We start from the raw sequence: 21,914 nt of genomic DNA, 5'->3' as shown, positions 1-21,914 counted from the left end.
TGAAGGTGGAGAAAATGACTTAAGATTACCCTCCCCTTTGCCTCTGCTAGACATTACAGGACCCTCCCCACACCAAATAAGGGGAAGAGGAATGTTCTGAGCATTAAAGGCACTAAGAATAAATCTGAGCTATCGTGGATAAGATTACTTTCAACTTATTTTTTTTTATGTTTTCTGACATAGACCCCAAGATCTGTAATTATCTTGGGAAAACTGCGGGGGCTTAGACAGTACTTTTTAGTTCATTTGCCTTTTTTTTGCCTGTGTCTCTTTGGGGCTGGGCAACTGGTATGCGTGCGTGCGTGCGTGCATGCGTGTGTGTGTGTGTGTGTGTGTGTGTGTGTGTGTGTGTACGTGTTCCCTCAGTGCCAAAGAGAAAAAAAAAGAATAAGTGCAGAAGAGTCCTAGGGAGATGAGGCTATTTTTATTCGAAGCTGATACTTCTGCCTGAGCCACAAGTGCTGCTTGGAAAGGGCTCAGGTTGTTTCCAGGGGGAGAACTCTGCAGAGACAAAGTTCAGCAAGACAACAAAGGAGCAGCAGAAACAACCAGGAAAACGAAGAGCCCTCCCGTTGTCACACAGAACACCCCATCAGAGTTCTCAAACCCTAAAGTATTCTGCAAAGTGCCACTTGACCGGAACTTGTGGCCTGCCTTTTCCTTTCTGGAACCACCATGACTGAGATCACTGCTGAAGGTATTGCTACCATTTTCCAATAGTATCAACTAGAAAAAAAAAAAAAAAGGTAGAAGTTGACAGCCACATTGGCAGTCAATGTATCAACTAGACCTTAAAATGTTGCTTTTAGTTCATTGTTTTGATCAAATAATTCTATACGGGATCAGAGAAGTGGATTTGGGAACTGAGAGGTGGACAGATCTGTGTGTTGGGGGAATGAGAAGAGGTTTCTCTGAAATTTTGCATGTGGAAATTTCTTTGTTATGCCAAAGTCCCACTAGTTACTAGTATCACCCACACCTCTATAAATAGCTGTGGTCATGTAACATGGCTGATAGCTTACCTAGCACAAATTACAAGGCTTGCAAGGATAGAGACCACTTGAACTTGAAATGTTGCATTTAATGTTTAAACTTAGAAAAATGATTTTGAGCATTTTGCCTAATGATATTTTAAGATGGAGATCTTAAATTTGTTTTTCCTTTCTAATTAAAGTGTTTAAATACATGCACATATAGATTTGTATACAATTTAAGACTTAAGCTCTTTTGCAAAATTCATTCGTATTTTACTATTGGTGGATATTCAGAGAGATAAGTTTTGGAATTGCACAAAATCACTATAGATCAATATGATTTTTAAAATAAAGCAGTTTAAAAGTGGCCAAATTCTGATTCTTTTTACATACTCATGTTTCTTTTCCCTCTAAATAATGAATTCTATCTTTATATTAAAATAAATGTTTTCTGTTTCAATGCTTATTTTGAAAAGGTACATGCCATAAGTACAGCATATGATTTTTATTATTTCATCATGGTAGTAATTGTTTTACATATGTAATATACATAAAATATGTGTATATATGTAAATATATAGATATATAATGTAGAAGTATATATATATTTCTTAAAATAAAAAGACCCTTTAAAACAACCAAACCATGTTAAATACAGACACAGTCTGGTTCTAGCTTGGGTAACAATTTAAGAGGTGGGTCTGAAATTTGCTTCTGACAGCTGTAAGGAAATCAGACAGGTGGTGCTCTTGATGGCTTCCAAGTCGAGTGCTGTGCTGGTTTGTTTTTAATCAGACAACTGAAAAATAGAACATGAGGTGTTGGCTCTTTGGGAAGACATTACTATAGACACACTGTGATTTTAGAGTTGAGGATTTTTCTATATTTATAAGCAGAAATGCCTTACTTGTACTTTCCATTGAGAAATTTAGTCTGACACCCTAAATTAACAAAAACAATTATTGAGAAATTTCTATGTATATCAGGCATTTTGCTCAGGACTTTATGTGTGTTTACTTATTTAAACCTAACACTATTCAATTAAGTCAGCATTATTATCTCCATTTTGCAGAAATAGAAACTGTAGCTCAGATGTTCGGTGACTTGCTCAAGACCACAGTATTGCCAAGATTAGAAGTTAGCTCCCTGAAACCTAGTTGGTGTTTTCTCTTTTCTGTAAGAAGATATCAGGTTTACTCTTCACCAATTTTAGTTGAGAATTTGCAAACTAAATATAAATAGCATTTTTCCTATTCTTTAGATATTCTGAGTCATATGGCCTTTAGTTTATCTTAAAGTGTGCTTTCTATAAAACTTCTTGCTTAGCCTTGCGCGAGTTATTAATATACCTATGAATATATTTCTCTGTGTCTGCACAGGGCTGCCAGCTGATTCAGGAGGTCACTTGGCCAAAACATTTTGGCTTGTCTATAGATTATGCTCTGTGGAGCTTTACACTTAATTTATAAAACTTTTTACAGGAGAATTCCAGAATAGGAAATAGAACTTTTGTTTCTGTGGGAGAGTTTAAAGTGTTAATGGAAGACTTCCTGGAGTCACCCATTAAAAATCATTGAATTAGTAATAAATTAAAAATATAAAAATGCTACCTAGTTCCTGGGTGATGGTCATTTCCTACTCCCTGGCCTTAACTGTTCATAGGATCAATGTCATTTGAACATCAATTTTGTGCTCTTATCATTTTCTGGAATGATGTATTAATCATATTTCTCAAATGATAACTAGACTGCCAGCTCCAAAGAGCTAACTTTTAAGGTTAGTACCATAGTCATCCTCGGTGGTTGTCTGTACCATTTCTTGTGTGCTGTTCTACTATACACTTTTCATCTTGTCTTCATGATTCTTATTTGCTGCGTCTCATCCTACCTTCTTTTAGAGGTGCAATTTTTTACAGGGCCTAGGTGCAACCTGGAACATTCTTTCCTCTCATCTTCTATATTTCTTTTGCACCACTTTTGGATACATTACTGAAATGTAAACACTGCATTAGTAGCCTTATGACATCTACTGATTACTCTTCCAATCCATTTATCCCAAAACAAGTAAACACCTCTAGCACTTTAAGAAATTAGAGCTAAAGTAGCCCATGAGAGAGCTCCAGTCCACTGTCAGCACCTCAATTTTTGAAAAAACTGAGGCTTATACAGTTATATGGCTCTCTCATGATCATGAATAATTAGAGGAGGTCTGAGAGTACAACTCATGTCTTCTTTAGTTTATCCCAGTACTTATTCAACCATAATGCAAGACATGTCTTTAAACATGACTGATCTCTTCATGTAGATTTCCACTGCATGTTCCAAGCTGGATTATATCATGTGACAAAAGAAAGGAAATAATGCAAAGTATGGAATTGTCTTTTAGGTACAGAACCATAGATTAACTAGAACTAGGAAAAAGTTGAATTCCAAAGGATTTTAGGGACATGACAGCTCTCTGTTCTGGTCATGATAAATTAATAAAGATAATTATAATGATAATAATTCACATTTATTCAGAAGACATTATATTTCAAGCACAGTATTAAGCTTGTTATATGATTATTTAATCCTCAGGACAACCAAATGAAATAGATACTTTATTATTGTTATTTATAGATAGGAACCTAAGGTTTAGAGATGTTAGAAATTTGCCTGAATTCACACAGGTACATATGGTGAGCTAAGATTCACACCCCCATCTCTGATCATAGAATCATGTTGAATACTTCTTGCTTTTTGAATTAATAGTTAGCCTGCTATTAATTTGGATGTTGATGAGGGCCAACACTAAGCCTTTGTTCTGGTGTGGCTCATGCTGCTTTGGGTAGGCTAAAGCTGGCCACAGACTGGATTAGACTCAAACCACACTAAAGTTGAAGACTATAAATAACTTCTTCTTTTCTTTCCAGAGGCTCAATTATTCCTACACAAGTGCCAAAATTAGTTCCCCTTCTGAGGTTCAGATGAACTTTCAACTACCAATTTCAGCATCTATTTGACAGCATAAACCACTATGCAAAAAATACCATTTGAGCAATTTGATAATTAAGTGAAGTTTAATTAATTCTTAATAGCTTTGTTGAAAAAGTTGATAAATAGGTAATGTTTTCAAATTGCCAATTAACTAATACATAATCAACTTATGCTTTACATAACATTTACATAATTGTGTTCTTTGGGTCCAAGGACCACCAAAATATGAGGAAATAAAAAATTTACATAATGGATTCTAGTCAAAGGAGTCTTAAAATATAATTAACTTAGCATTAGTAGAACACTTAGTTGAGAAAAATTCTTTTTTTTTGAAGCTATAACATATAATTTTTTCAACTTCTAAACTATTACGTAACTTCAAGATTCAAAAGAAGGGTAATTTTACTACGGATGCATAGTTCAGCCATATATCACTGCTTCTTTAACAAATCTTTAAGAGGATTTGATACATAACCATTTATTTCACACAATGCACTACTTTGACAAAACCTATACTACATGAGGACTCACTGTTGCTCTGAAGGAGAAAGATCAATAATTCACAGCTAGACTACTTAACAGCTATGTACACAAGTTATATCATACAGGGCAACGGATAGTGAATTTAAGAAAAGGAACAGATCCAGCTTACATATCTGTGTTTACTTTGCCCAAATCAAGAGCAACTACTCTGGCTTAAGTGCAGATGACTTGTGGGTAGGGGGAGGAGAAAGAGAACAAAGCACTAGGTTCAAGTCTAATTACTTCCATGTTATGGTCTCCTGTTCAAGGAAAGTAATAGATCACATAGAGAATATTATTTTTAAATCCAAGAACACATTTTAAAATTGAAATTAATAAGCCAGTGTATTTGGAGGAGAACCATGATGATAAGAAGCACAGCTAAATGAAAAGATTTGTGCACAGGCCATTTACATATAAGATTAGAATTTTTTATTAAGTAGCATGAGAGAAACATTCAAAGACCTTTGGATAAAAGTCTGGGAACTACAATAAGACAAACAGTTGGCAAAGTATAAGGTAAAACTTAGGCAACCATTAAAATGATAGCTATAACTAACCAAAAAAGTGAAAAAGAAAAGAGAAAAAGCAATGAAAGAAATAGAGCCTCCAGTTTTCAACTGAAATAGAGGGGCGAGGAATATGCTCTGCACTACACCATAACATGAAGTGAGCAAAATCCAGGGTATGGCAACCTACAATAAAAACAACCCAGTTCCTTCAAATAAGTGACCAGGAACAAAAAAAGATGCCAGGGAAGCTTATAGATTAAAAGAAATGTAAAAATAGAGCAACCCATCACAATGTGTACAACTATCGGATAATGATTTAAACTACCTTAAAAAGTTCTAATGAAATAATTGGAAATTTGACACACTCTGAATATTAAATATTAATAAATTATCCTATTTTTAGTGGAATAATCATATCATGGTTGTGCTTTAAAATTTATTTGGAGGTCATGTTCAAATATATACTGATGAGATCATACAATGTTTAGAATTTGTTTTTAAATAATATGGTAGATAGGAATGTAGGTTGAATTATGGATAATATAAAATTGCCCATGAGTTGATTATGTTTAGACTGGTGATGAGTACCTGGGGTTTTTTTACAACATTCTGTCTACTTTTGTGAATATTTAAGTCTCCTTTTAATAAAGAATTAGAAATAAAAAGAGCTAATGTTTTTAATAAGGTAAACAAGTTAATAAGAATATATTTTTGTAATATATATGTAAGTTAATCCACTGACCACTAAATTTACATATAAGTGCAAATTACTATCTAAAATGAACAGTAGGTTGTTATTGAAAGAGAAATTAAATATGCTTGTATTAGACAGAGGGGTCCAGAAATGTATTGCATTTGTAACATCAGACAAGGAAATGTGGGAACCTGTAGGTTAGTTTCATATCATTTTTCAAAATTATTAGAGACATTAATTAGGAGCAGTTCATTTTTTAGATGATCCATGTAAAACCCTGAGCAGTCAATGTGATTCAAAGAAAAATAGTTCTAAGAAATGCTCTGGTCAGAAACATCTGTATTGACGGGATAGTAAGTGCCACGGTCTTACAAGAATATCTCCTTTAAATACCACAGAAACCCCGAAAGACTAGAAAAGAGATACCACACAAACATGGTCAAGACTCTAAAACTACTTGATTTCTTTACTGCTCAAGCTGAATTTAGAAAAAGAGGAGCAAAGCAGATTGTGAAAACCAGTAGGCTATAGAACTCATTGAAAATCAGGGAGAAAAAATGGGACAGAGTTGAGAGAAGGCAGCATCAAAATAATTAAAGGCAGTGTGACAGACTAGAAAGTGTGCGGAGTTTCAATGCAGAAACCTGGATTCGAGCATTAGCCTTACTTCTTAACCATACGTGGCCTGCGGACGATGCGGGGCCTCAGGGAGCCAGGGCCATAAACTAGAGGGCACATCTTGATTCGTGTCAATCTATGGCCAGAGAATTTTTTCAGCTTTTTATAAAATCTTGTCATGTAGCAAATTAAGTTTATGTCTTTTTAATTGAGCAAAGCATCCATGATGCAAAATCTGCAATGAAAGTAAACAGAAAATATATCTTTATAGGGTCAGACCTAGCTAGGTTCTATTACGAAGCTTTTTTGTTGTAGCTTTTTCAATTATTTGTAATAGTAATTCTTTTTTCTCCCCTCCCCCGACCTTAAGCACACAATACCCATGGAAAATGGTCTGTTTGCCACTTTAAATGTTTAATTTTTTTCTTATTTATTTTTGGTCATCATTGTGACTATAATTTTAAAATCATGCTACTTTAACAATGCAGAATGAATTGAGCCTACTCAGCTATTCCAAGGGCTTTGGAATACTAAGAGACTTGAAACCTCCAATGCTGTTTGCATTAATTTTTAATCAGTTAACAATATTTCATATGAGAGAAACATGAAACGGTGCAACTAAGCAATTTTTAAATCATCTACATTGACCTTTAGGTTGAATATATCAATTTGAAAAGAAAATGCACAGATGGTTAAGATTTGCCAGTTAAGCTTTTGGTTTTACAGTTACGGTGTTTAAAACAGAATTTTCTTTTCTTTTTTTTTCCAAATAAAAAGAAGACCTTTGGGGACATGTTTCATATATTTAAAAATGTATATTATGTAAAAGAAATATAATTAAAACATGCAAATTAGAGAAAAACCTTTATTTGGTAACTATGCATTAACATCATACAATAATTCCAAGTTTATGGAGTTTAGGTTCTGTTCAATTTAAATTCTAGGAAGATATCTGTCAAAGTTAAGTTTTTTGCTCTCCCCAATTGCCATTTGCTCTGGACAATCTCAGTGCAATGCAGATTTCTATTAGGAGATGTTTACTTGAGTGCCAAGTACACATGTACTGCCCCAAGTGAGGGATTTTCAGTGAGAGATGAACTTCCTGATACAAAGAGATAGTATTTTTCATCTTCAAAGACATTAAAAAGAATATGGTTGGCATATTACATTTAAATATATATGATTTAGATATTTTCTAATTTGGAAGCTATGACAGAAGCAGGGACATATGGTCTTTACTTAAACAAGTTAAAGGTATAATCTATTAACCTAGAAGAATGAAGATGTATTATATTCAGCAACTTGCTTTTTACAGGAGAAACCTGGTTTTATTTATATGGTATGAGGCTAGAATGCGTTGTGATGGGCTGGCTTAATCCTTGATACTCATTTGCAGCTTCGTTCTATTCCCATCACAGGTTACTGAAATGTTGAGAAAAACGAAAGAAAGAAACAGCTCGTAATATTTAGAACTTAGTTTTAAAAAGTCCTAGAACAGTGGTGAATGGTAAATGTGTCGATGTGAGAGAATCAGTTTCCACTTAACTGACACTTTCAAAATACATTTTTACCGAGGTTTCGCTGAAAATTTATTTTGGCTTTTTAAAATAAAATCATCATGTGACTAAGAGGATTTTCTGTGGTAGACATTTAATGCAATGCCAAGACAACAATTATAAATACAAAATGTTGCTTCTTTGACATTGAGTGCTGGAGCTATTATTTTTGCCCCTGGTTATTCTATTTAACTTACGTATATTTGCTGGGGGGAAAAAAGAGTATACTATAAAATCTATCAATTATTATAGTATAGTAAAATACTCAGCTTGTGAATGTAAATCTGCAGAAGTATTAGATATCATATTCAGAGAAAAACAAACAAAAAATACATTTGAAATATAACAAAATTTTAGACTCTATGGTGTTAATTAACAACCAATAAACATATTTATAAAGCAGTAGGTCCTGTCAGAGTTTCAGTTGTAATTAATATTTTAACACCTATTATGTACTAAGCTGGATGGCAGACAATGGGGACCTGAAGATAAATAACACAAGGTCCCTGATTCTAATACAGTAGATTGAAAAACAAGCAAGAAAAGAATAAAAAATCATGAAAACAAAGACTGGGCAGATTTTAAAACATAGAACTATGGCTGGATTTATGAATGACAAGTGTTTAATTTAGTTGAATACAGTCATGCCATCGTTCATAAAGTTTATGATTAATGAACATGTTGAAAGTTGCTGAAAATAACTCTAGAATGATAAAGTTGCCCCATATTTTACTCCCATAATCTTCAATACATTTGACATTATTGGGAAGGTAAATGGCTTGCCAAAGAATAAGGAAATCACAAGTAGGTTTGATCAATGTAGAGATGACTGTAGGTTGTAAGTGAGACTTAGTCGTCTTTCAGATGAAGCCCTGGGATGACCAAGGTAGAGTTATCTGGCTATGAAATTGGCTTAAAATCCTTGTTTAAATACTCGTTTTTCATTAAGTCATCGTATTGATGTAATATTCAAAATGTTAGATGTCTTACGTTCTTGACTCATTTTGAACTGGTTATTCATTTTGCTTTTTAGTTTTTCTCCCTTCTGTATGAGAATTCGCCCACCACTTATATTTCCTCTATTTCCATTCTGCTTTTCATCCCTAAAAACTCCACTTTAAGCTTAGTTTGTACTTATGGAGCACCATCTCCAATTCATGAAGAAATGATAAAATAATATTGTCAGGCAGGTCCTCACTAAATAAGTTTATTTGGATTACTAATGAGAAATTGGATTTAAATAGAAACTAGTTCTATGGTCAGTGTTATTCTAAGTACTTATTATGAGAGCTAGTGTTACAGGGCCAGTGTCTTGTGAAGACACCCTATAATGGGTAGCACTGAGCAAGGCAAGTGTTTTCAAGATACTAGGGAAAAGCTTTTACTAAGGAAAGGTTGAAGAGACATGGTTCTTAGTTTAAGGTTCAGAAGATGTAACGAGAAAGTACCTAGGAAAGCAGAGATAACTAGATTAAAGCAATAAGTCAGCAGAATCCCCTAGAGGCTGTTCATAGAGACTGGAAGAGTTCTATCAGAAATAACAGTTTTGACAGTTGCCAGAAGACCTGGTTTAGACCACTCAGTTTAACCACTGAGTTTCTGTCTAGTCTCTCTAGATGTGAAATGCCTTGTAGTCCTGTCTAGAATGACTCATTTTAAATATCATCTGGCCTGCATCCCTGTGTTTGAATGACATATGCTCTCAAAACCCAGGTGTTTTGGAATATGGCATCTTTTCTTTTTTCCACCACTGTGGCATTCACTTGTAGATGAAGAAGGGTAAAACTGCTGACACACTGAAAGATATTTATTCACTTAATAAATACTTACTTGTATGTATTTTGGGTATTTGCCTTTGCCAGTAACTGTGTTAAGTCTGAGAATGAAATGTGAAATATATATAAAAATAGTCCTCAAGGAGAAATGAAATAATTGTGTAAATAAGTACATAATACAAGAATTTTCAAGTTTCCAGAAAGAAGTAACAGTTAAAATTACGTATAAAAATTGTGAGATAGATTCTTTGGTTTCTCATCACTCAAGTCTAAAGTAGATAATATGAAAAAAGAGTATACTATATGAAACAACTAAAGCAGGAAGTAATATATAACAAATAAATAAATCAACTGTTATAAGATATGATTATCAGAGAAATCTAAGAAGCAAAATACGTGAACTTGGTTCGTGAGGGACTCATAAAGGAGTAGAACTTTAATTAAAACTTAAAGGATATTTCCAAATAAAAAGATGGGAACAGAAACGCAAAGCAAAGAAAAACATTTTCTCAACATCCGTAGATCCTGAAAGTTCAGGTTAATTTATTTAACAAATAATTATTTGATATATTTTCTCTAAATTAACATCTTGGTCCTCTGCTCTATATTGGGAAATGAAAGGTGGAGGAGACACATTCTGCTGGTGTTTGGGGCAAGAGTATTTGTCAGAAAGAGCTTTCCCAGACATTGCAAGATAATAAGCATGTGGTAGCACCTCTCATCACAATTTTGATGCCACAAAGCCACACATTTTCCTATAGGGATGCTAAACTACATCCCAGTTAACAGTCAACATAAATCTAAGTTAAAGGTGAGCATTGGTGCTATTGGTCATGAAAGAAGTAGGATCAGAATGCTTAACTATGAGACACTCCTGGTTTAGTTTTCTTCTAATTTTACACAGAAGATTCTTTTTAGGTCAATATAGGGGATTTTAATCAGTGGGAATTTCTTTTTAATATTATTCGGACAGTTACCAACTAAGAGTTAGAATACTAAATATAGCCATCTAGTCCAATGATTTGGAAGTTGCTTGGAATGGAATAAAATCCTTCTGAAATATAATTATATTTGGCCTTGATTTGCTCTTTATAATTCTGTGGTAGAAAAAAAAGACAATAATTTTTTTAAAAGTGTGGGGCAAAGAGATTCACAAGCTAACTGGAATGACACAGTCCCCCCATGAGAAAAATCAGTGAGAGGTGATGGCTTCTGTTCTGTGTCCTTGAGCTAATGAATTAATGTGACAACATAAATTGAGGAGAGGCACAGGTGGAGGCAGCTCTGATGGGTAAACCAAAAGACAGGACTTTGCAAAATTGCCTTATACAGTCTTACAGAAACTAAGTAATAAATTTGAGTGTGAATTCCATTTCTTTACTTAATTGTCACCCTATATTGTGACATGTTGAATTCTACATGTCTGCCTAGAGTATTTCCAATTTCTTAAAAAATTCTTACATCCCTACAAAAATGACAAATGTGTTCTCTAATCAAGTAAGGAATCACTTAAAATTAAGTTATTAGGTAACACTAACCTATCTAGAAGCCAAAATTTACAAGAACTCTACAAGTGAAAAATGAATTAGATAATTTTGGCAATTTTTGAATGATACTCTCCTGCTTGGTTTTCAAGACACTAGCCATCTTATCAGTTCAGTGTTAAAAGATATATAATATGAATTATCACAATTTTAAAAATATTTTAGTTATTCTATAGATTCTTTTCATAAAATACGAGCACTGAAAGCTGCACAAATCATAAATATTTATGTGTCATTTACTAAACAGCAATAGAATTGACATCCCCATAACCAACACCCAGATCAGGAAACAATATTTCCATCATCTTTGAAGCACATTTCCATCTGCCCACCTACCAACTGACTCACTTTGGTTTTGCTTCCTAATCAAGACTCCTATTCTCCAACTCTTTCCCTACAGGGAACAACTATTCTGATTTTTTGGATAACTATCTCCTTGCTTTGCATTCTAGTTTTATGACCTCCACATCTACAAACAATATAGGTTAGTTCTGCTATGTTTGTTCTCTCTCTATATGGAATCACTCAATACATATTACTCTAAATCTTGCTGCACTAATTCAGCACTCGATAAGATTCATCTATTTCATTTTATGTCATGGTATTTGTTATTTTTCTCACTATATGGAATTTCATTGTATGACTTTCATAATTCCTTTATCACTGGAACTTTTTTTAATTGGGAAGCTTTTATGAACCATACTGCTATGATCATTCCTCCTTTTTTTCAGTTTAATATTCTATCATCAATATATATTTATTTAATGACACACTGCTAAAAAAGTACGTTCAGCATGGAGAATACACCTTGTTCAATCAAAATGGAGTGCATTATCATTCAAATCTAATTGAAAAACATGCACAAAAGGTGAACTCAGGGGCTATCTACAGGAGATGCCCCAGCTTGTTTTTCAGAAGAAATCAATCTTGCTCCATGAGATATATAAAATGGGTATTAGAAGGAGCATCAACAAACTGAATAGTAAGGACTACTTAGAGATGAAGAAATAATTCTTAATTACGAGGTCTGTCCGGAAAAAGTCCAGCCATTATTAATATAATGAGATCAGTTTGTGCCACATTGATAAAACCTGACAGCCAAGGAGAGTGGACTGGAATGTGTATGTGTGAACAATGACAATTTCATTGTAGTAGTTGTTGGGGGTGAGGCAGTAGATGCTGTTGAGTGACATCTGTACTATGCAGCCATTGCGTTCAAAATGACTGAGCAGGTAGAGCAATGAATCTGCATCAAATTTTGCATGAAGCTTGAACATTCCTCCATGGAAACTATTTGGATGATACAGAAGGCTGCAGCTATGGGCAACTGGTGATTGGCAGCTTTATCACAACAACATGCCTAGTCATGCATCACATCTTGTGCAGAGTTATTTGGCAAAACGTCAAATCACCCAGGTGACTCACCTCCTCTGCAGCCCAGACTTGATGCATTGTGACTTCTGGCTTTTTAAAAAACAAAGTCACCTTTGAAAGAGAAGGGATTTCAGGTCATCAATGAGATTCAGAAAAATACAGTGGGGCAGCTGATGGTGACTGGGAAAACTGTGTGAGGTCCCAAGGTGCCTACTTTGAAGGGGACTGAGGCATTATTGTCCTATGTACAATGTTTCTTATATCTTGCATCTTTTTCAATAACTGTCTTTTTTGTTTTTGTATTACATGGCTGGATACCTTCTGGACAGACCTCTTGTAGTGACCATTATCTGAGACTGTACAGGCAGCAGCTCAAAAATTGAAATTTAAACCTCTTATAACCCAGCATAAAAAAAGAGATGTGCAACAAATATGCTTCCTTATTTGATTAAAAACACATTCTTAGGTTTGGAAACTGTCACCCCAGTTTATTATATAGAGAGTTTTAAACAAAATTCCTCATACTTTCATTTACATTAGGAATAAATACCAAAATCATGCAGATAGTATAGTACCGCAATAATTGAGGATTCTTTTACGATAAATTTATAAGATTCTTTTCATGGGCAGTTGTAAATCTGAAAAAATGAAGATGGAGAAAAAATATCTAAGGAAGTAGATTTAACTATTTACCTGAAAGAGAATGAGGGTATATGGAAGTCAAAAGCTCAACATGCCATACTGAAACTTAGTAACTTTTTCCCAATCATTTATTCTTCTGACTCTACAGTTTTGTTTTTTTCCCCATTTGCTCAGTCTCTAACCTTTGGATTTCTCATTTCTTGATTCAATTTTTTTTTCTTTTTTATTTCTACTGTTCTTGCTTTAATTTAAGGTCTCATCATTTTATATTTGGACCCCTCTAACTACATCATTGTATTTTTCACAAGTGGCAGCAGCAGTATTTCCCACAGCACATGCTCCTCTTATAATGTAACCTTGACTCTCCTTCCACTGAGAAGTGAGGCTTATTTTCCCAGGTCTTGAATCCAGTAGACCCATGTGGCAGCCTAGACAAATAAAATACAATAAAAGCGAAGCTTTATGACTTCCAAGGATAGATCCTAAAAATGCCAAGTATGTGAATCTTGTTCTTTTGGGATATTTACATTTTATCCCATGCTGTAAAAAAGGAAGGCTGGTACAAAGAGAAACAAGGCCCTTAGCTGATAAAACCAGCTGAGCTTCCAATAGTCAGCACCAACTTTCTGGCCATTTGAGTGAGCCGTCTTTTAAACAGGTTCTCCAGTTCCCAGGTGAACCACCATTGGTAATGCTTGTGACACAGAGGCAAGCCATACCAGCTAAACTCTAACCAAATTACATTTTGCTAAGAAAAATAATTATAATTGTTTTAAGACAATAAGTTTTGTAATGTTTTCTTATCCAGCAACAGATAACTGATACACTATATAAGTATCTAAGTGATCTCCTGACCTCGAATCCATCTTGCACATGATTACCAAATCTATAACGGCATATTACCTACCCATTAAATAATGGTAACTTATTCAGTGTACCATTGCTTCTGCCAGATTCAATACGATGTTAGGTCATTTACAATTATTATAGCCCTGAAACTTTGTCATTCACCTATCCATATATTTATTCCTTTATTTATTCAATAATATTTAAAAACTGTTAACTATGAAAATAAAGTGTTCTGGTGACTAGAGATATGCTCATGAATGAAAGGAAGAAGAAGGATGATGAGGAGGAGGATGAGGGGAAGGAAGGAGGAAAAAGAGAAGAAAAAGAAGAAAGAAAGGGAGAAAGAGGTAGAAGAGGAGAAGAAGGAGGGGAGGAGAAAGAGAATTTCCTGATGTCAAAGCAGATTTTTAATTACCACCACACTTGAATATTTTCTGAATGTGAGTAGATATTTTTGGTTAGTGTGCTTAAAAGATGCACTGGTCATAGACCAGGGAATTGAAGCAACTTTCAATATCTCCACACAGCACTTTGCTCTGCTGAGTGGACCTAGACAACACTTTGCATAAAGAACTATTCACATAATGTCTATTAATAAAGAATAGAAGAAATATAGTTTTGGTGTGCTTAATAAATGGCCCCCAAAGATATACTATACCAATCCCAGAACCTGGAAATACATTATTTTGCAATGCAAAAAGGAATTTTCAGATGTGATTAAATTATGGGCCTGGAGATAGATTTTCTGGATTATCTGAGTGGGTCTATTCTAATCAAAAAAGTTCTTCAAAGTGGAGAATCTTTTGGCTGTGGTCAGAAGTAGATGTGATGTTAGGACTTGACCAGCCACTACTGGCTATAAAGATAGAGAAAAAGTCATGAGTTAAAGAATACAATAGCCTGTAGAAGCTAGAAAGAGCAAGGAGACCAATTCTCCCCTAGAGCCTCCAAAAAGGAAGGTTGCCCTGTAGACACCTTGATTTTAGCTGAGACCCATGTTGGACTTCTGATTCACAGAACTGTAAGATAATAAGCTTGTGTTATTTTAAGCCACCGAGTTTGTGGTAATTTGTTGTGGCAGCAGTAGAAAATTAACATACCATGACCTCTCTTACTGTAAATCTCTTTTATACACCAAGAGACAAATTTCCAGAAGGCTCACATAAAGTTGACATAGAAGAATTGCAAATTTTATTTTCCAAGTAATATTTTTACATAAATCATTTTTTAAATCACTATGTCCTCTTCCATACAAGAAAACTGAAGCTAAAAGGGAGTCCCATTTTCAAGGTCACCAAGCTCATTATTGAGATAGTTAATAGTGGATTGATTGTCAAAAAAAAAATCCAGGTTTGGCAGTCTGCCACCATGAAAGCCAGACTTGTAAGACAGGTGCTGGTGAGAAGGAAAGTTTATTCAAGTGCTGGCATCTTGAGAATATAGCAGACTGCAGTCCTCAAAAAACCACCTTAACATCTCTGGTCAAGCCAGCAATTTTTATAAGGAGTTGGTGGGAATTCGGTGGGGAGAAACTTCCCGGGGGAGTGAAGACATGCAGGTGCTGGTGAGATGGAGAAGCAGGAATAAGGTGAGGTGGCTGAAAGAGGAGTCTCACAGCTCCTGCCCCGGTATCCTCCATTTGCACTGGTGTTATTTCTCAGTGTGCATTAGCCTTCCCCCTTCCTTGGACACCTGTGGTTTACAACTGCAATGAGAACTCTGATTACTAGTTGAGAGACACTAAATCAGGGTTACAATTCAACAATTTAGCGTAGGCAGAGTTTTTTATGCAGAGAGAGGAGATGGTGAGCAGAACAAAGAGCTCAGGGGGAGGGGTAGTAGACATGTAGGAAGCGTTCTTGCTGGTCCCAATATGGATCTTCATGGTCAGTGTTCTCAGGTTGACCACCTGGCCTTTGTCAGCTTAGTGGGACTCTGAAGTCAGGCTGTTCCTTATGTTTACACAGGAGCTAAACCTGTTGACTCTAATAAAGCATACTTAGAAAATATACTTTTAACATGTAAACTCTGGTTTTGAGAGAAAAATCAGGTTAGAGTAAAAAGTTGGGTTTAATATTTATTAAGATTAATATGGGTAGCTTTATACAACTACAGTGTATTCATTCCTCATTACATAATGACTAGGTTATTCTTTTTGTAAAAAATATATGCTGACTTTCTTTCCAATAAATGGAGTTTTCTATTAACATGTCCCCCTGGTATTCAGTGAAGTCAGAGAGACACTTCACTTCTGTTTGTATTTCTAAGAGATAATTGCAAATCTTAAGAAAGAAGGCTGTTATCTGTGTAGTATTTATTCTTTAATATCTCTATGATTAATCTATTTTCATTCAATTCTATGAGCATTTCTGAAACAGAAATTGTGAATTGTTTTATAATCAATAACATTTGCATGTACACTTAGGTATCTACACAACATATCTAATACATATTATCCACTCTGTCTAAATGATTATAAAGTGAACTTCTTTAAAAGTCTCCCTTAAACCAGGGCACCTGCCTCTCTTTGGAATGGGTATCCTTCACCTCCCTAGGTCTGAACACACCATAAAGGTATGGACATTTTCTGCCTGATAAGAGCCTATTAATAGTAAGCTGACACTGCTGCATTTTTAAAAATCAGGTCAGAGATTAATTTCATGAAAACCACAGTCGCGTCAGCTAAAGATGATCTGTTTGAGGTTTATTCATTTCAGTTGAAAAAATAGAGACTAAAACCAAAACCAGAATTTTCCTTTAAGCATCCTTTGAAATGCTCTAGGATCTTTTTACTGAAAGTGTGGTCCATGTACTAGCAACATCCTTATCATCTGGGAACTTGTTATAAATGCAGATTCTCAGCTACCACGCTAAACCTACTGCATTAGAATCTGCTTTTTAACAAAATTCCCAAATGATTCACATGCACCTCAAAGTTTGGGAGGCATTGTTCTAGGGATGTATCAATCTTCCTACTTCAAGCTCTCTCTCCTCCATTCAAAGAACATAAGAATATTACCATAAAACAATAGTTAGTTAGTTTTAACTATCTTTATATTGACTCTTCTAACATTAATTCAAAGATATAAGAAGTAAAAATTTAGAAAAATAAGACATACTTGCAAAATTATTTTAAAATAAAAATAACATTACTAGCTGCTTAACTTAAGCTACGGTTATTTCAAAATATGTTTTAAAATTATTTAAATTATATTTATCAAAAATATCTCTATAATAATATGACAACTTTTTATGATACAGTTACCAAATAATTTCTCTTAATGTTTTGTAACAGTGTCTCATATGTTTTTGGAACTCAATATCTATTAAGATAAAAACTTTACATTAATATTTTTATATGTATTCCAAGTCAGTTAGGTATACTTCATTTTTATTTCTATGCATTTATACTGTGTAAAATACAGTATTTTTACTAATATATATTTATAGTTTTTCATCACTTATAATTTTATTCTGTTATTGTAGTCTTTTCTTTCTGAAGATATTCCCTTAATATTCATCAGCAAAGACATTTTAGAGAGGACCAGGAGAAAGAAATTTGTATTATTTACTTTTATTTGACTTTTTAAAGACTATATATGAACGTCTTCAAAAAGAAAGCTTCACAATGCCAGGTTAATTGTGTACCATCCAAGTCATATTCATCATATATATATATATATATATACACACACACACACACACACACATATATATATATAGCATCAAACACTTCCAATCCTATCAAATCTTAAAAATAATTTTTTACCCCTCAATGATATTTCTGTAATCATTTATAAAGATGTATTTTAAAAGGGATACAAATTGTATGACCTTTTGTTTTGATGATTACCAATTAAAGTTATCAATTATCATTAATTATATTTTTCAGTCAGACTGAATGAATGAGATTATGCAGAATAAATGTGGATGACATTGAGTCATGCTGAAAGACATTATGTTATTTTCTTAAGATGATAAATTTTGAATTTCTTATATTAAGAACCAAAAAACCTTACAAATACATATTTAAGTACATTTATTTATTAAACTTCTGGCAAATCTCTAAGTTTATTTGAATTGGAAGTAGATGTGCTTCTTGGTACAAATGTAGGTTGGGATTTTGCTCATGTAAACTCTGTCATCAGTTGACCATTCCTGAATCAAATCTGTTTTCTAGAACACATGTTGGCACACCATGTGTTAGATTTAGTGTATGAAATTTTCCAATGCCTTTGTAAGTGAAGGATAATGCAAATATATTTCACACTTATTTTAGGTCATTATTTACTAAATGTATAACTTCTTCTTGTTATTTAATGCATCTAATTTTACCTTTATACTATATTTTGTTATTGATTTTATTTCTATGATGAGAGAGAAATAAGATATAAAATGGGTAGAACTTTAGGAAAATAAAAACAGGTTTCAAGGCCATTTCAATTTCATGTTAAAATATGTTATTAACGTTATAAAATTATGTGCCTGAAAAACTACTTCTAGTTTTTCTCTGCCCCTAAACAGAAATATATTTATTCTGTAAGAAATGTCAAAGAAAATGAATATCTATTTAATGGTTAAATATTTTCATGCATACTCAACGTTCTTCTTAGAAAACTATTTGTCTAACAATACTTATGTCAAGCTGTTCTCACATAAATCTCTCCTGTTAAGATTTAACACAATTTCCACTTCTATTTTTGGACTTGAAATAGGAGGCCACCATTCTCTTAACAGCAACCCCTTGTCTTCTAGAACGCTGATCTTAAGTTGTTCTTGTTTTTGTATTTAACAAGTTGGAAGAGCCACAAAAATGTTTTTCTCTATGATGTATATTACTTTTGAAGTCCCTTAATTATATTAATTTTTAACCTGCATATTTTAAATAATAATGCATTTTGAGAAGATGTAGTTGTGACATTTCGAATATTCATCAACAAGTAGAGCAAAGGCACTGAATGAAAAGAAACAAAAAAACCCCATCAAATCAATCGTAAGGAATGTCAGCCTTGGTTCTATGCTAGTGACTAATTACCAGTTCTGTGTATCGAGAATGTTTGATTTAAGAAAAAACAAAACCAACTATGTAAGGTTGGACAATCATAGATTTAAACTTCTGCCCACAGCTGTACTCACAGTGTGACTTTTGCATGTTATATTTTTAAAATACAGTTTCCTTAACTATAATAGGCAGGTTATGATGATAGTTCATAGCATGTCTGTATGAAAGTGCCCAAACTTGCCTGACAAATACTAGGACAACATAAATATTAAATTATTTCTTTTTTCTTAAATTGACCAAATGAAGAATTATACATTTCTGTGGGTATATGTATAAATCAGGCATATGACTACATACAATCAATAATACATAGAATTATTTTATTTTTACTTTTCTCATATAATAAAGATTATAATGTTCCCCTAACTTTCACAGATTGAGAGCAATTATTTCATTGTTTTTTTCCTCCTCTTACATCTTGTAAACAGAGTGTAACTTTTGTTCTAGCCAGTCTGATTTTCTTGGTTATTCTAAAATTATTAGCATTTGCATTTTTCAAATTTCGAATTTACAGTAAAATCTTATTATTACACATTGAGTTTTTACTTATCAATTTTCTTTTACAGGCTAATATCATTTTAATATTTTACAAGGTTTATAAAATTCCTAAATAATTTAATTATTTCTTGCAGCTCTAAGAACTTGTACAAATATTATGACAAAGGTAAATATGGTCTTTCCTGGGTTAATTCAGCTTAGTGGGCCCCTCGTATTAATTATCTGTTGTTATGTAACAATATTACCACAAACTAAGTGACTAAAAATAACATATTTATTATGTCCCAATTTCTGTGTGTCAAGAGTCTAGACATGACTTAGTTGCATCTTCTACTTTAGGGTCTTTCGACTATGCAACAAAGGTGTTAACCAGGCTGAGGTCTCAAATAACATAAAATGGGGGAAGGATCTGCTTTTATGCTCAAGTATTGTCAGTAGAATTCATTTCCTTGTGACTGTAGGCCTGGCCTCACTTTGATGTTATGTCCCGGGAAGACCCTGTTGGCTGGAGGTTCCTATCAATGCCTAAAGGCTGTCTTTAATCCTTGCCACAGGGGCCTCCCAGCGTAGCCACCAGTAAAAGATAGAGTCTCCTAGGCAAGTCACGGGTTTCAATCTTCTATCAAGTAATCATGTACACAGTCCTTCACTTTGCTGCATCCCATTGCTGAAAAGCTAGTCTCAGAGCATGTCCACACTCAGGAGGAGCTTGTCCAAGGGCATGAGTAGCAGGAGGTATATATTATGAGGCCATCTTAGGATCTATCTGCTGCAGCCCTCTGCAGTTCAGGATCTACAACCAGGCTTAGTCTAAGTACCTAAATCCTATGTGGTTGAGTTAAAACATAAAATGCTATTTTTATTTTATGGCATTTTTATAAAAAGGACCAAAATATTTATATTCAGTTCACTTTAGTCTCTTCTAGCATGTAAGTACTTGGATAATATACTTAAAAGAAACTTTAGGGTTAGAAATAGGGCAAAGGAATTTTTACAGTCCCAAAGGATGATTCATTCTGGTAATGGGAGATCCTCATAGATCAAGACTTGTACCACTAAAAATCAGCTTTTACAGTGACCTAATTGTGAGAACTGGCCAATTCTGTACTAATGGATAGGAGTGAATTATCCAGGAAAAATATTCCTTCTGCTCTACTTTTTCTGGATACCCCATAGAGCTTTCACGTATCATTTCATCACATTATTTCAACACATTCTCAAGGTCAGATCTGATTTCTTAGTTGTATTTAGACTCCAGGAGTCCCACTTAGGTGCTTCGCAACATTTAATATCATTTTTCCTTTGGGCGTATGTTATGAAAAGCCTTAGGAACCGTACTCACTAAACTTTGTTCCCAGAAGATTCCTATACTTAGGTAAAAAGGAAAAGAAGGACTTGATGTCCTTTTCCTGAATTAGCTTTTACTCATCCCTCAGATTTAGGTCAATTGTTTCTCTCATAGTATGGTTATGTTTCCTTTATAACATTTATTACAGCTGCAGTTGTATGATTACTCTTGGCCCAATAAAGGCAAAAAGCATAAAGAAATTCCTTCATCTTCTGTTCCCAGGAAACTAGCAAAGGGTTTGGCAAATCGTAGGCACTCAATAAATCACCACAGAATGAATGCATATGGTGGCATATAGAACAAAGTTACAAGAAGTTCTAAACTCTCCCTGCACCACATAAGTGATGTTACCAGGTGGTATGAAGCAGCCGAGGGGCTCTGGTTTGAGGCTGCCACCTGTGTTAAGAGAAAGTAGAACTCACAGTGAGAATGGCACATGACTATGACTCAGCCATGTTGCTCTTTGATGTCTTCATTTTCATTCTCTCTAACATTTTTAATGCCTTGGAGTTTACTAATTTGCCGAGGTATCATTAGAAATGACATTTCTTAAACTTTCCTATAGTTTTGGACACCCTTAATAACTAATACATGTAAGGAATCATTCTCTTCATTAACAAAGTCAACTGGACAAATAAAAATTAAAGCTATGAGATCATTTAGTTATCATTTAACACTTTATTCTCTGGTTTGCAATGTTTATTAATTTTAATTTATTGAAAAAAGTTACTTTCAGGATTTAGAGTATAAGTTTTGTTCTAATTATTTGGAAAGTTTCTTATATTTTTTCATCCATTGAACAATCATGGATTGAATGTTTCTTTTTTTTGTAGGTGATAGTGATGGAAACTAGTGAATAGGACAGACAGAAATTTTAGTGAGTATAATAAGAAATATAAACTTTATAGAACAATAATAATTTATATGCATAATTTATTCATATGCTATGAATTGACCATGCACATATTATG

General features: G+C 33.8%; 1 protein-coding gene across 14 annotated transcripts in view; it reads left to right on the top strand.

Annotated features, from left to right (window-relative positions):
- The first annotated feature begins 395 nt into the window (after positions 1-395).
- TRDN (triadin) overlaps positions 396-21,914 on the top strand; it is a 323,740-nt gene continuing 302,221 nt past the window's right edge. For 10 of the 14 annotated variants that reach the window (XM_054569903.1, XM_054569904.1, XM_054569900.1 and 7 more), the window contains exon 1: positions 396-697. In XM_054569903.1, the coding sequence (XP_054425878.1) occupies positions 676-697 (22 nt within the window). In that variant the 5' untranslated portion in view covers positions 396-675. The remainder of the gene's footprint in view (positions 698-21,914) is intronic. The other 4 variants (XM_054569909.1, XM_054569907.1, XM_054569906.1 and 1 more) reach the window with 3 other exon arrangements.

Source organism: Pteronotus mesoamericanus, unplaced genomic scaffold (genome assembly GCF_021234165.1).
Source record: "Pteronotus mesoamericanus isolate MK-2021 breed Mesoamerican mustached bat unplaced genomic scaffold, CSHL_Meso_final contig_20, whole genome shotgun sequence".
Classification (NCBI taxonomy): Eukaryota; Metazoa; Chordata; class Mammalia; order Chiroptera; family Mormoopidae; genus Pteronotus; species Pteronotus mesoamericanus.
Note: the sequence above shows the minus strand (reverse complement) of the source record. Positions and strands in the feature narration are given on the sequence as shown.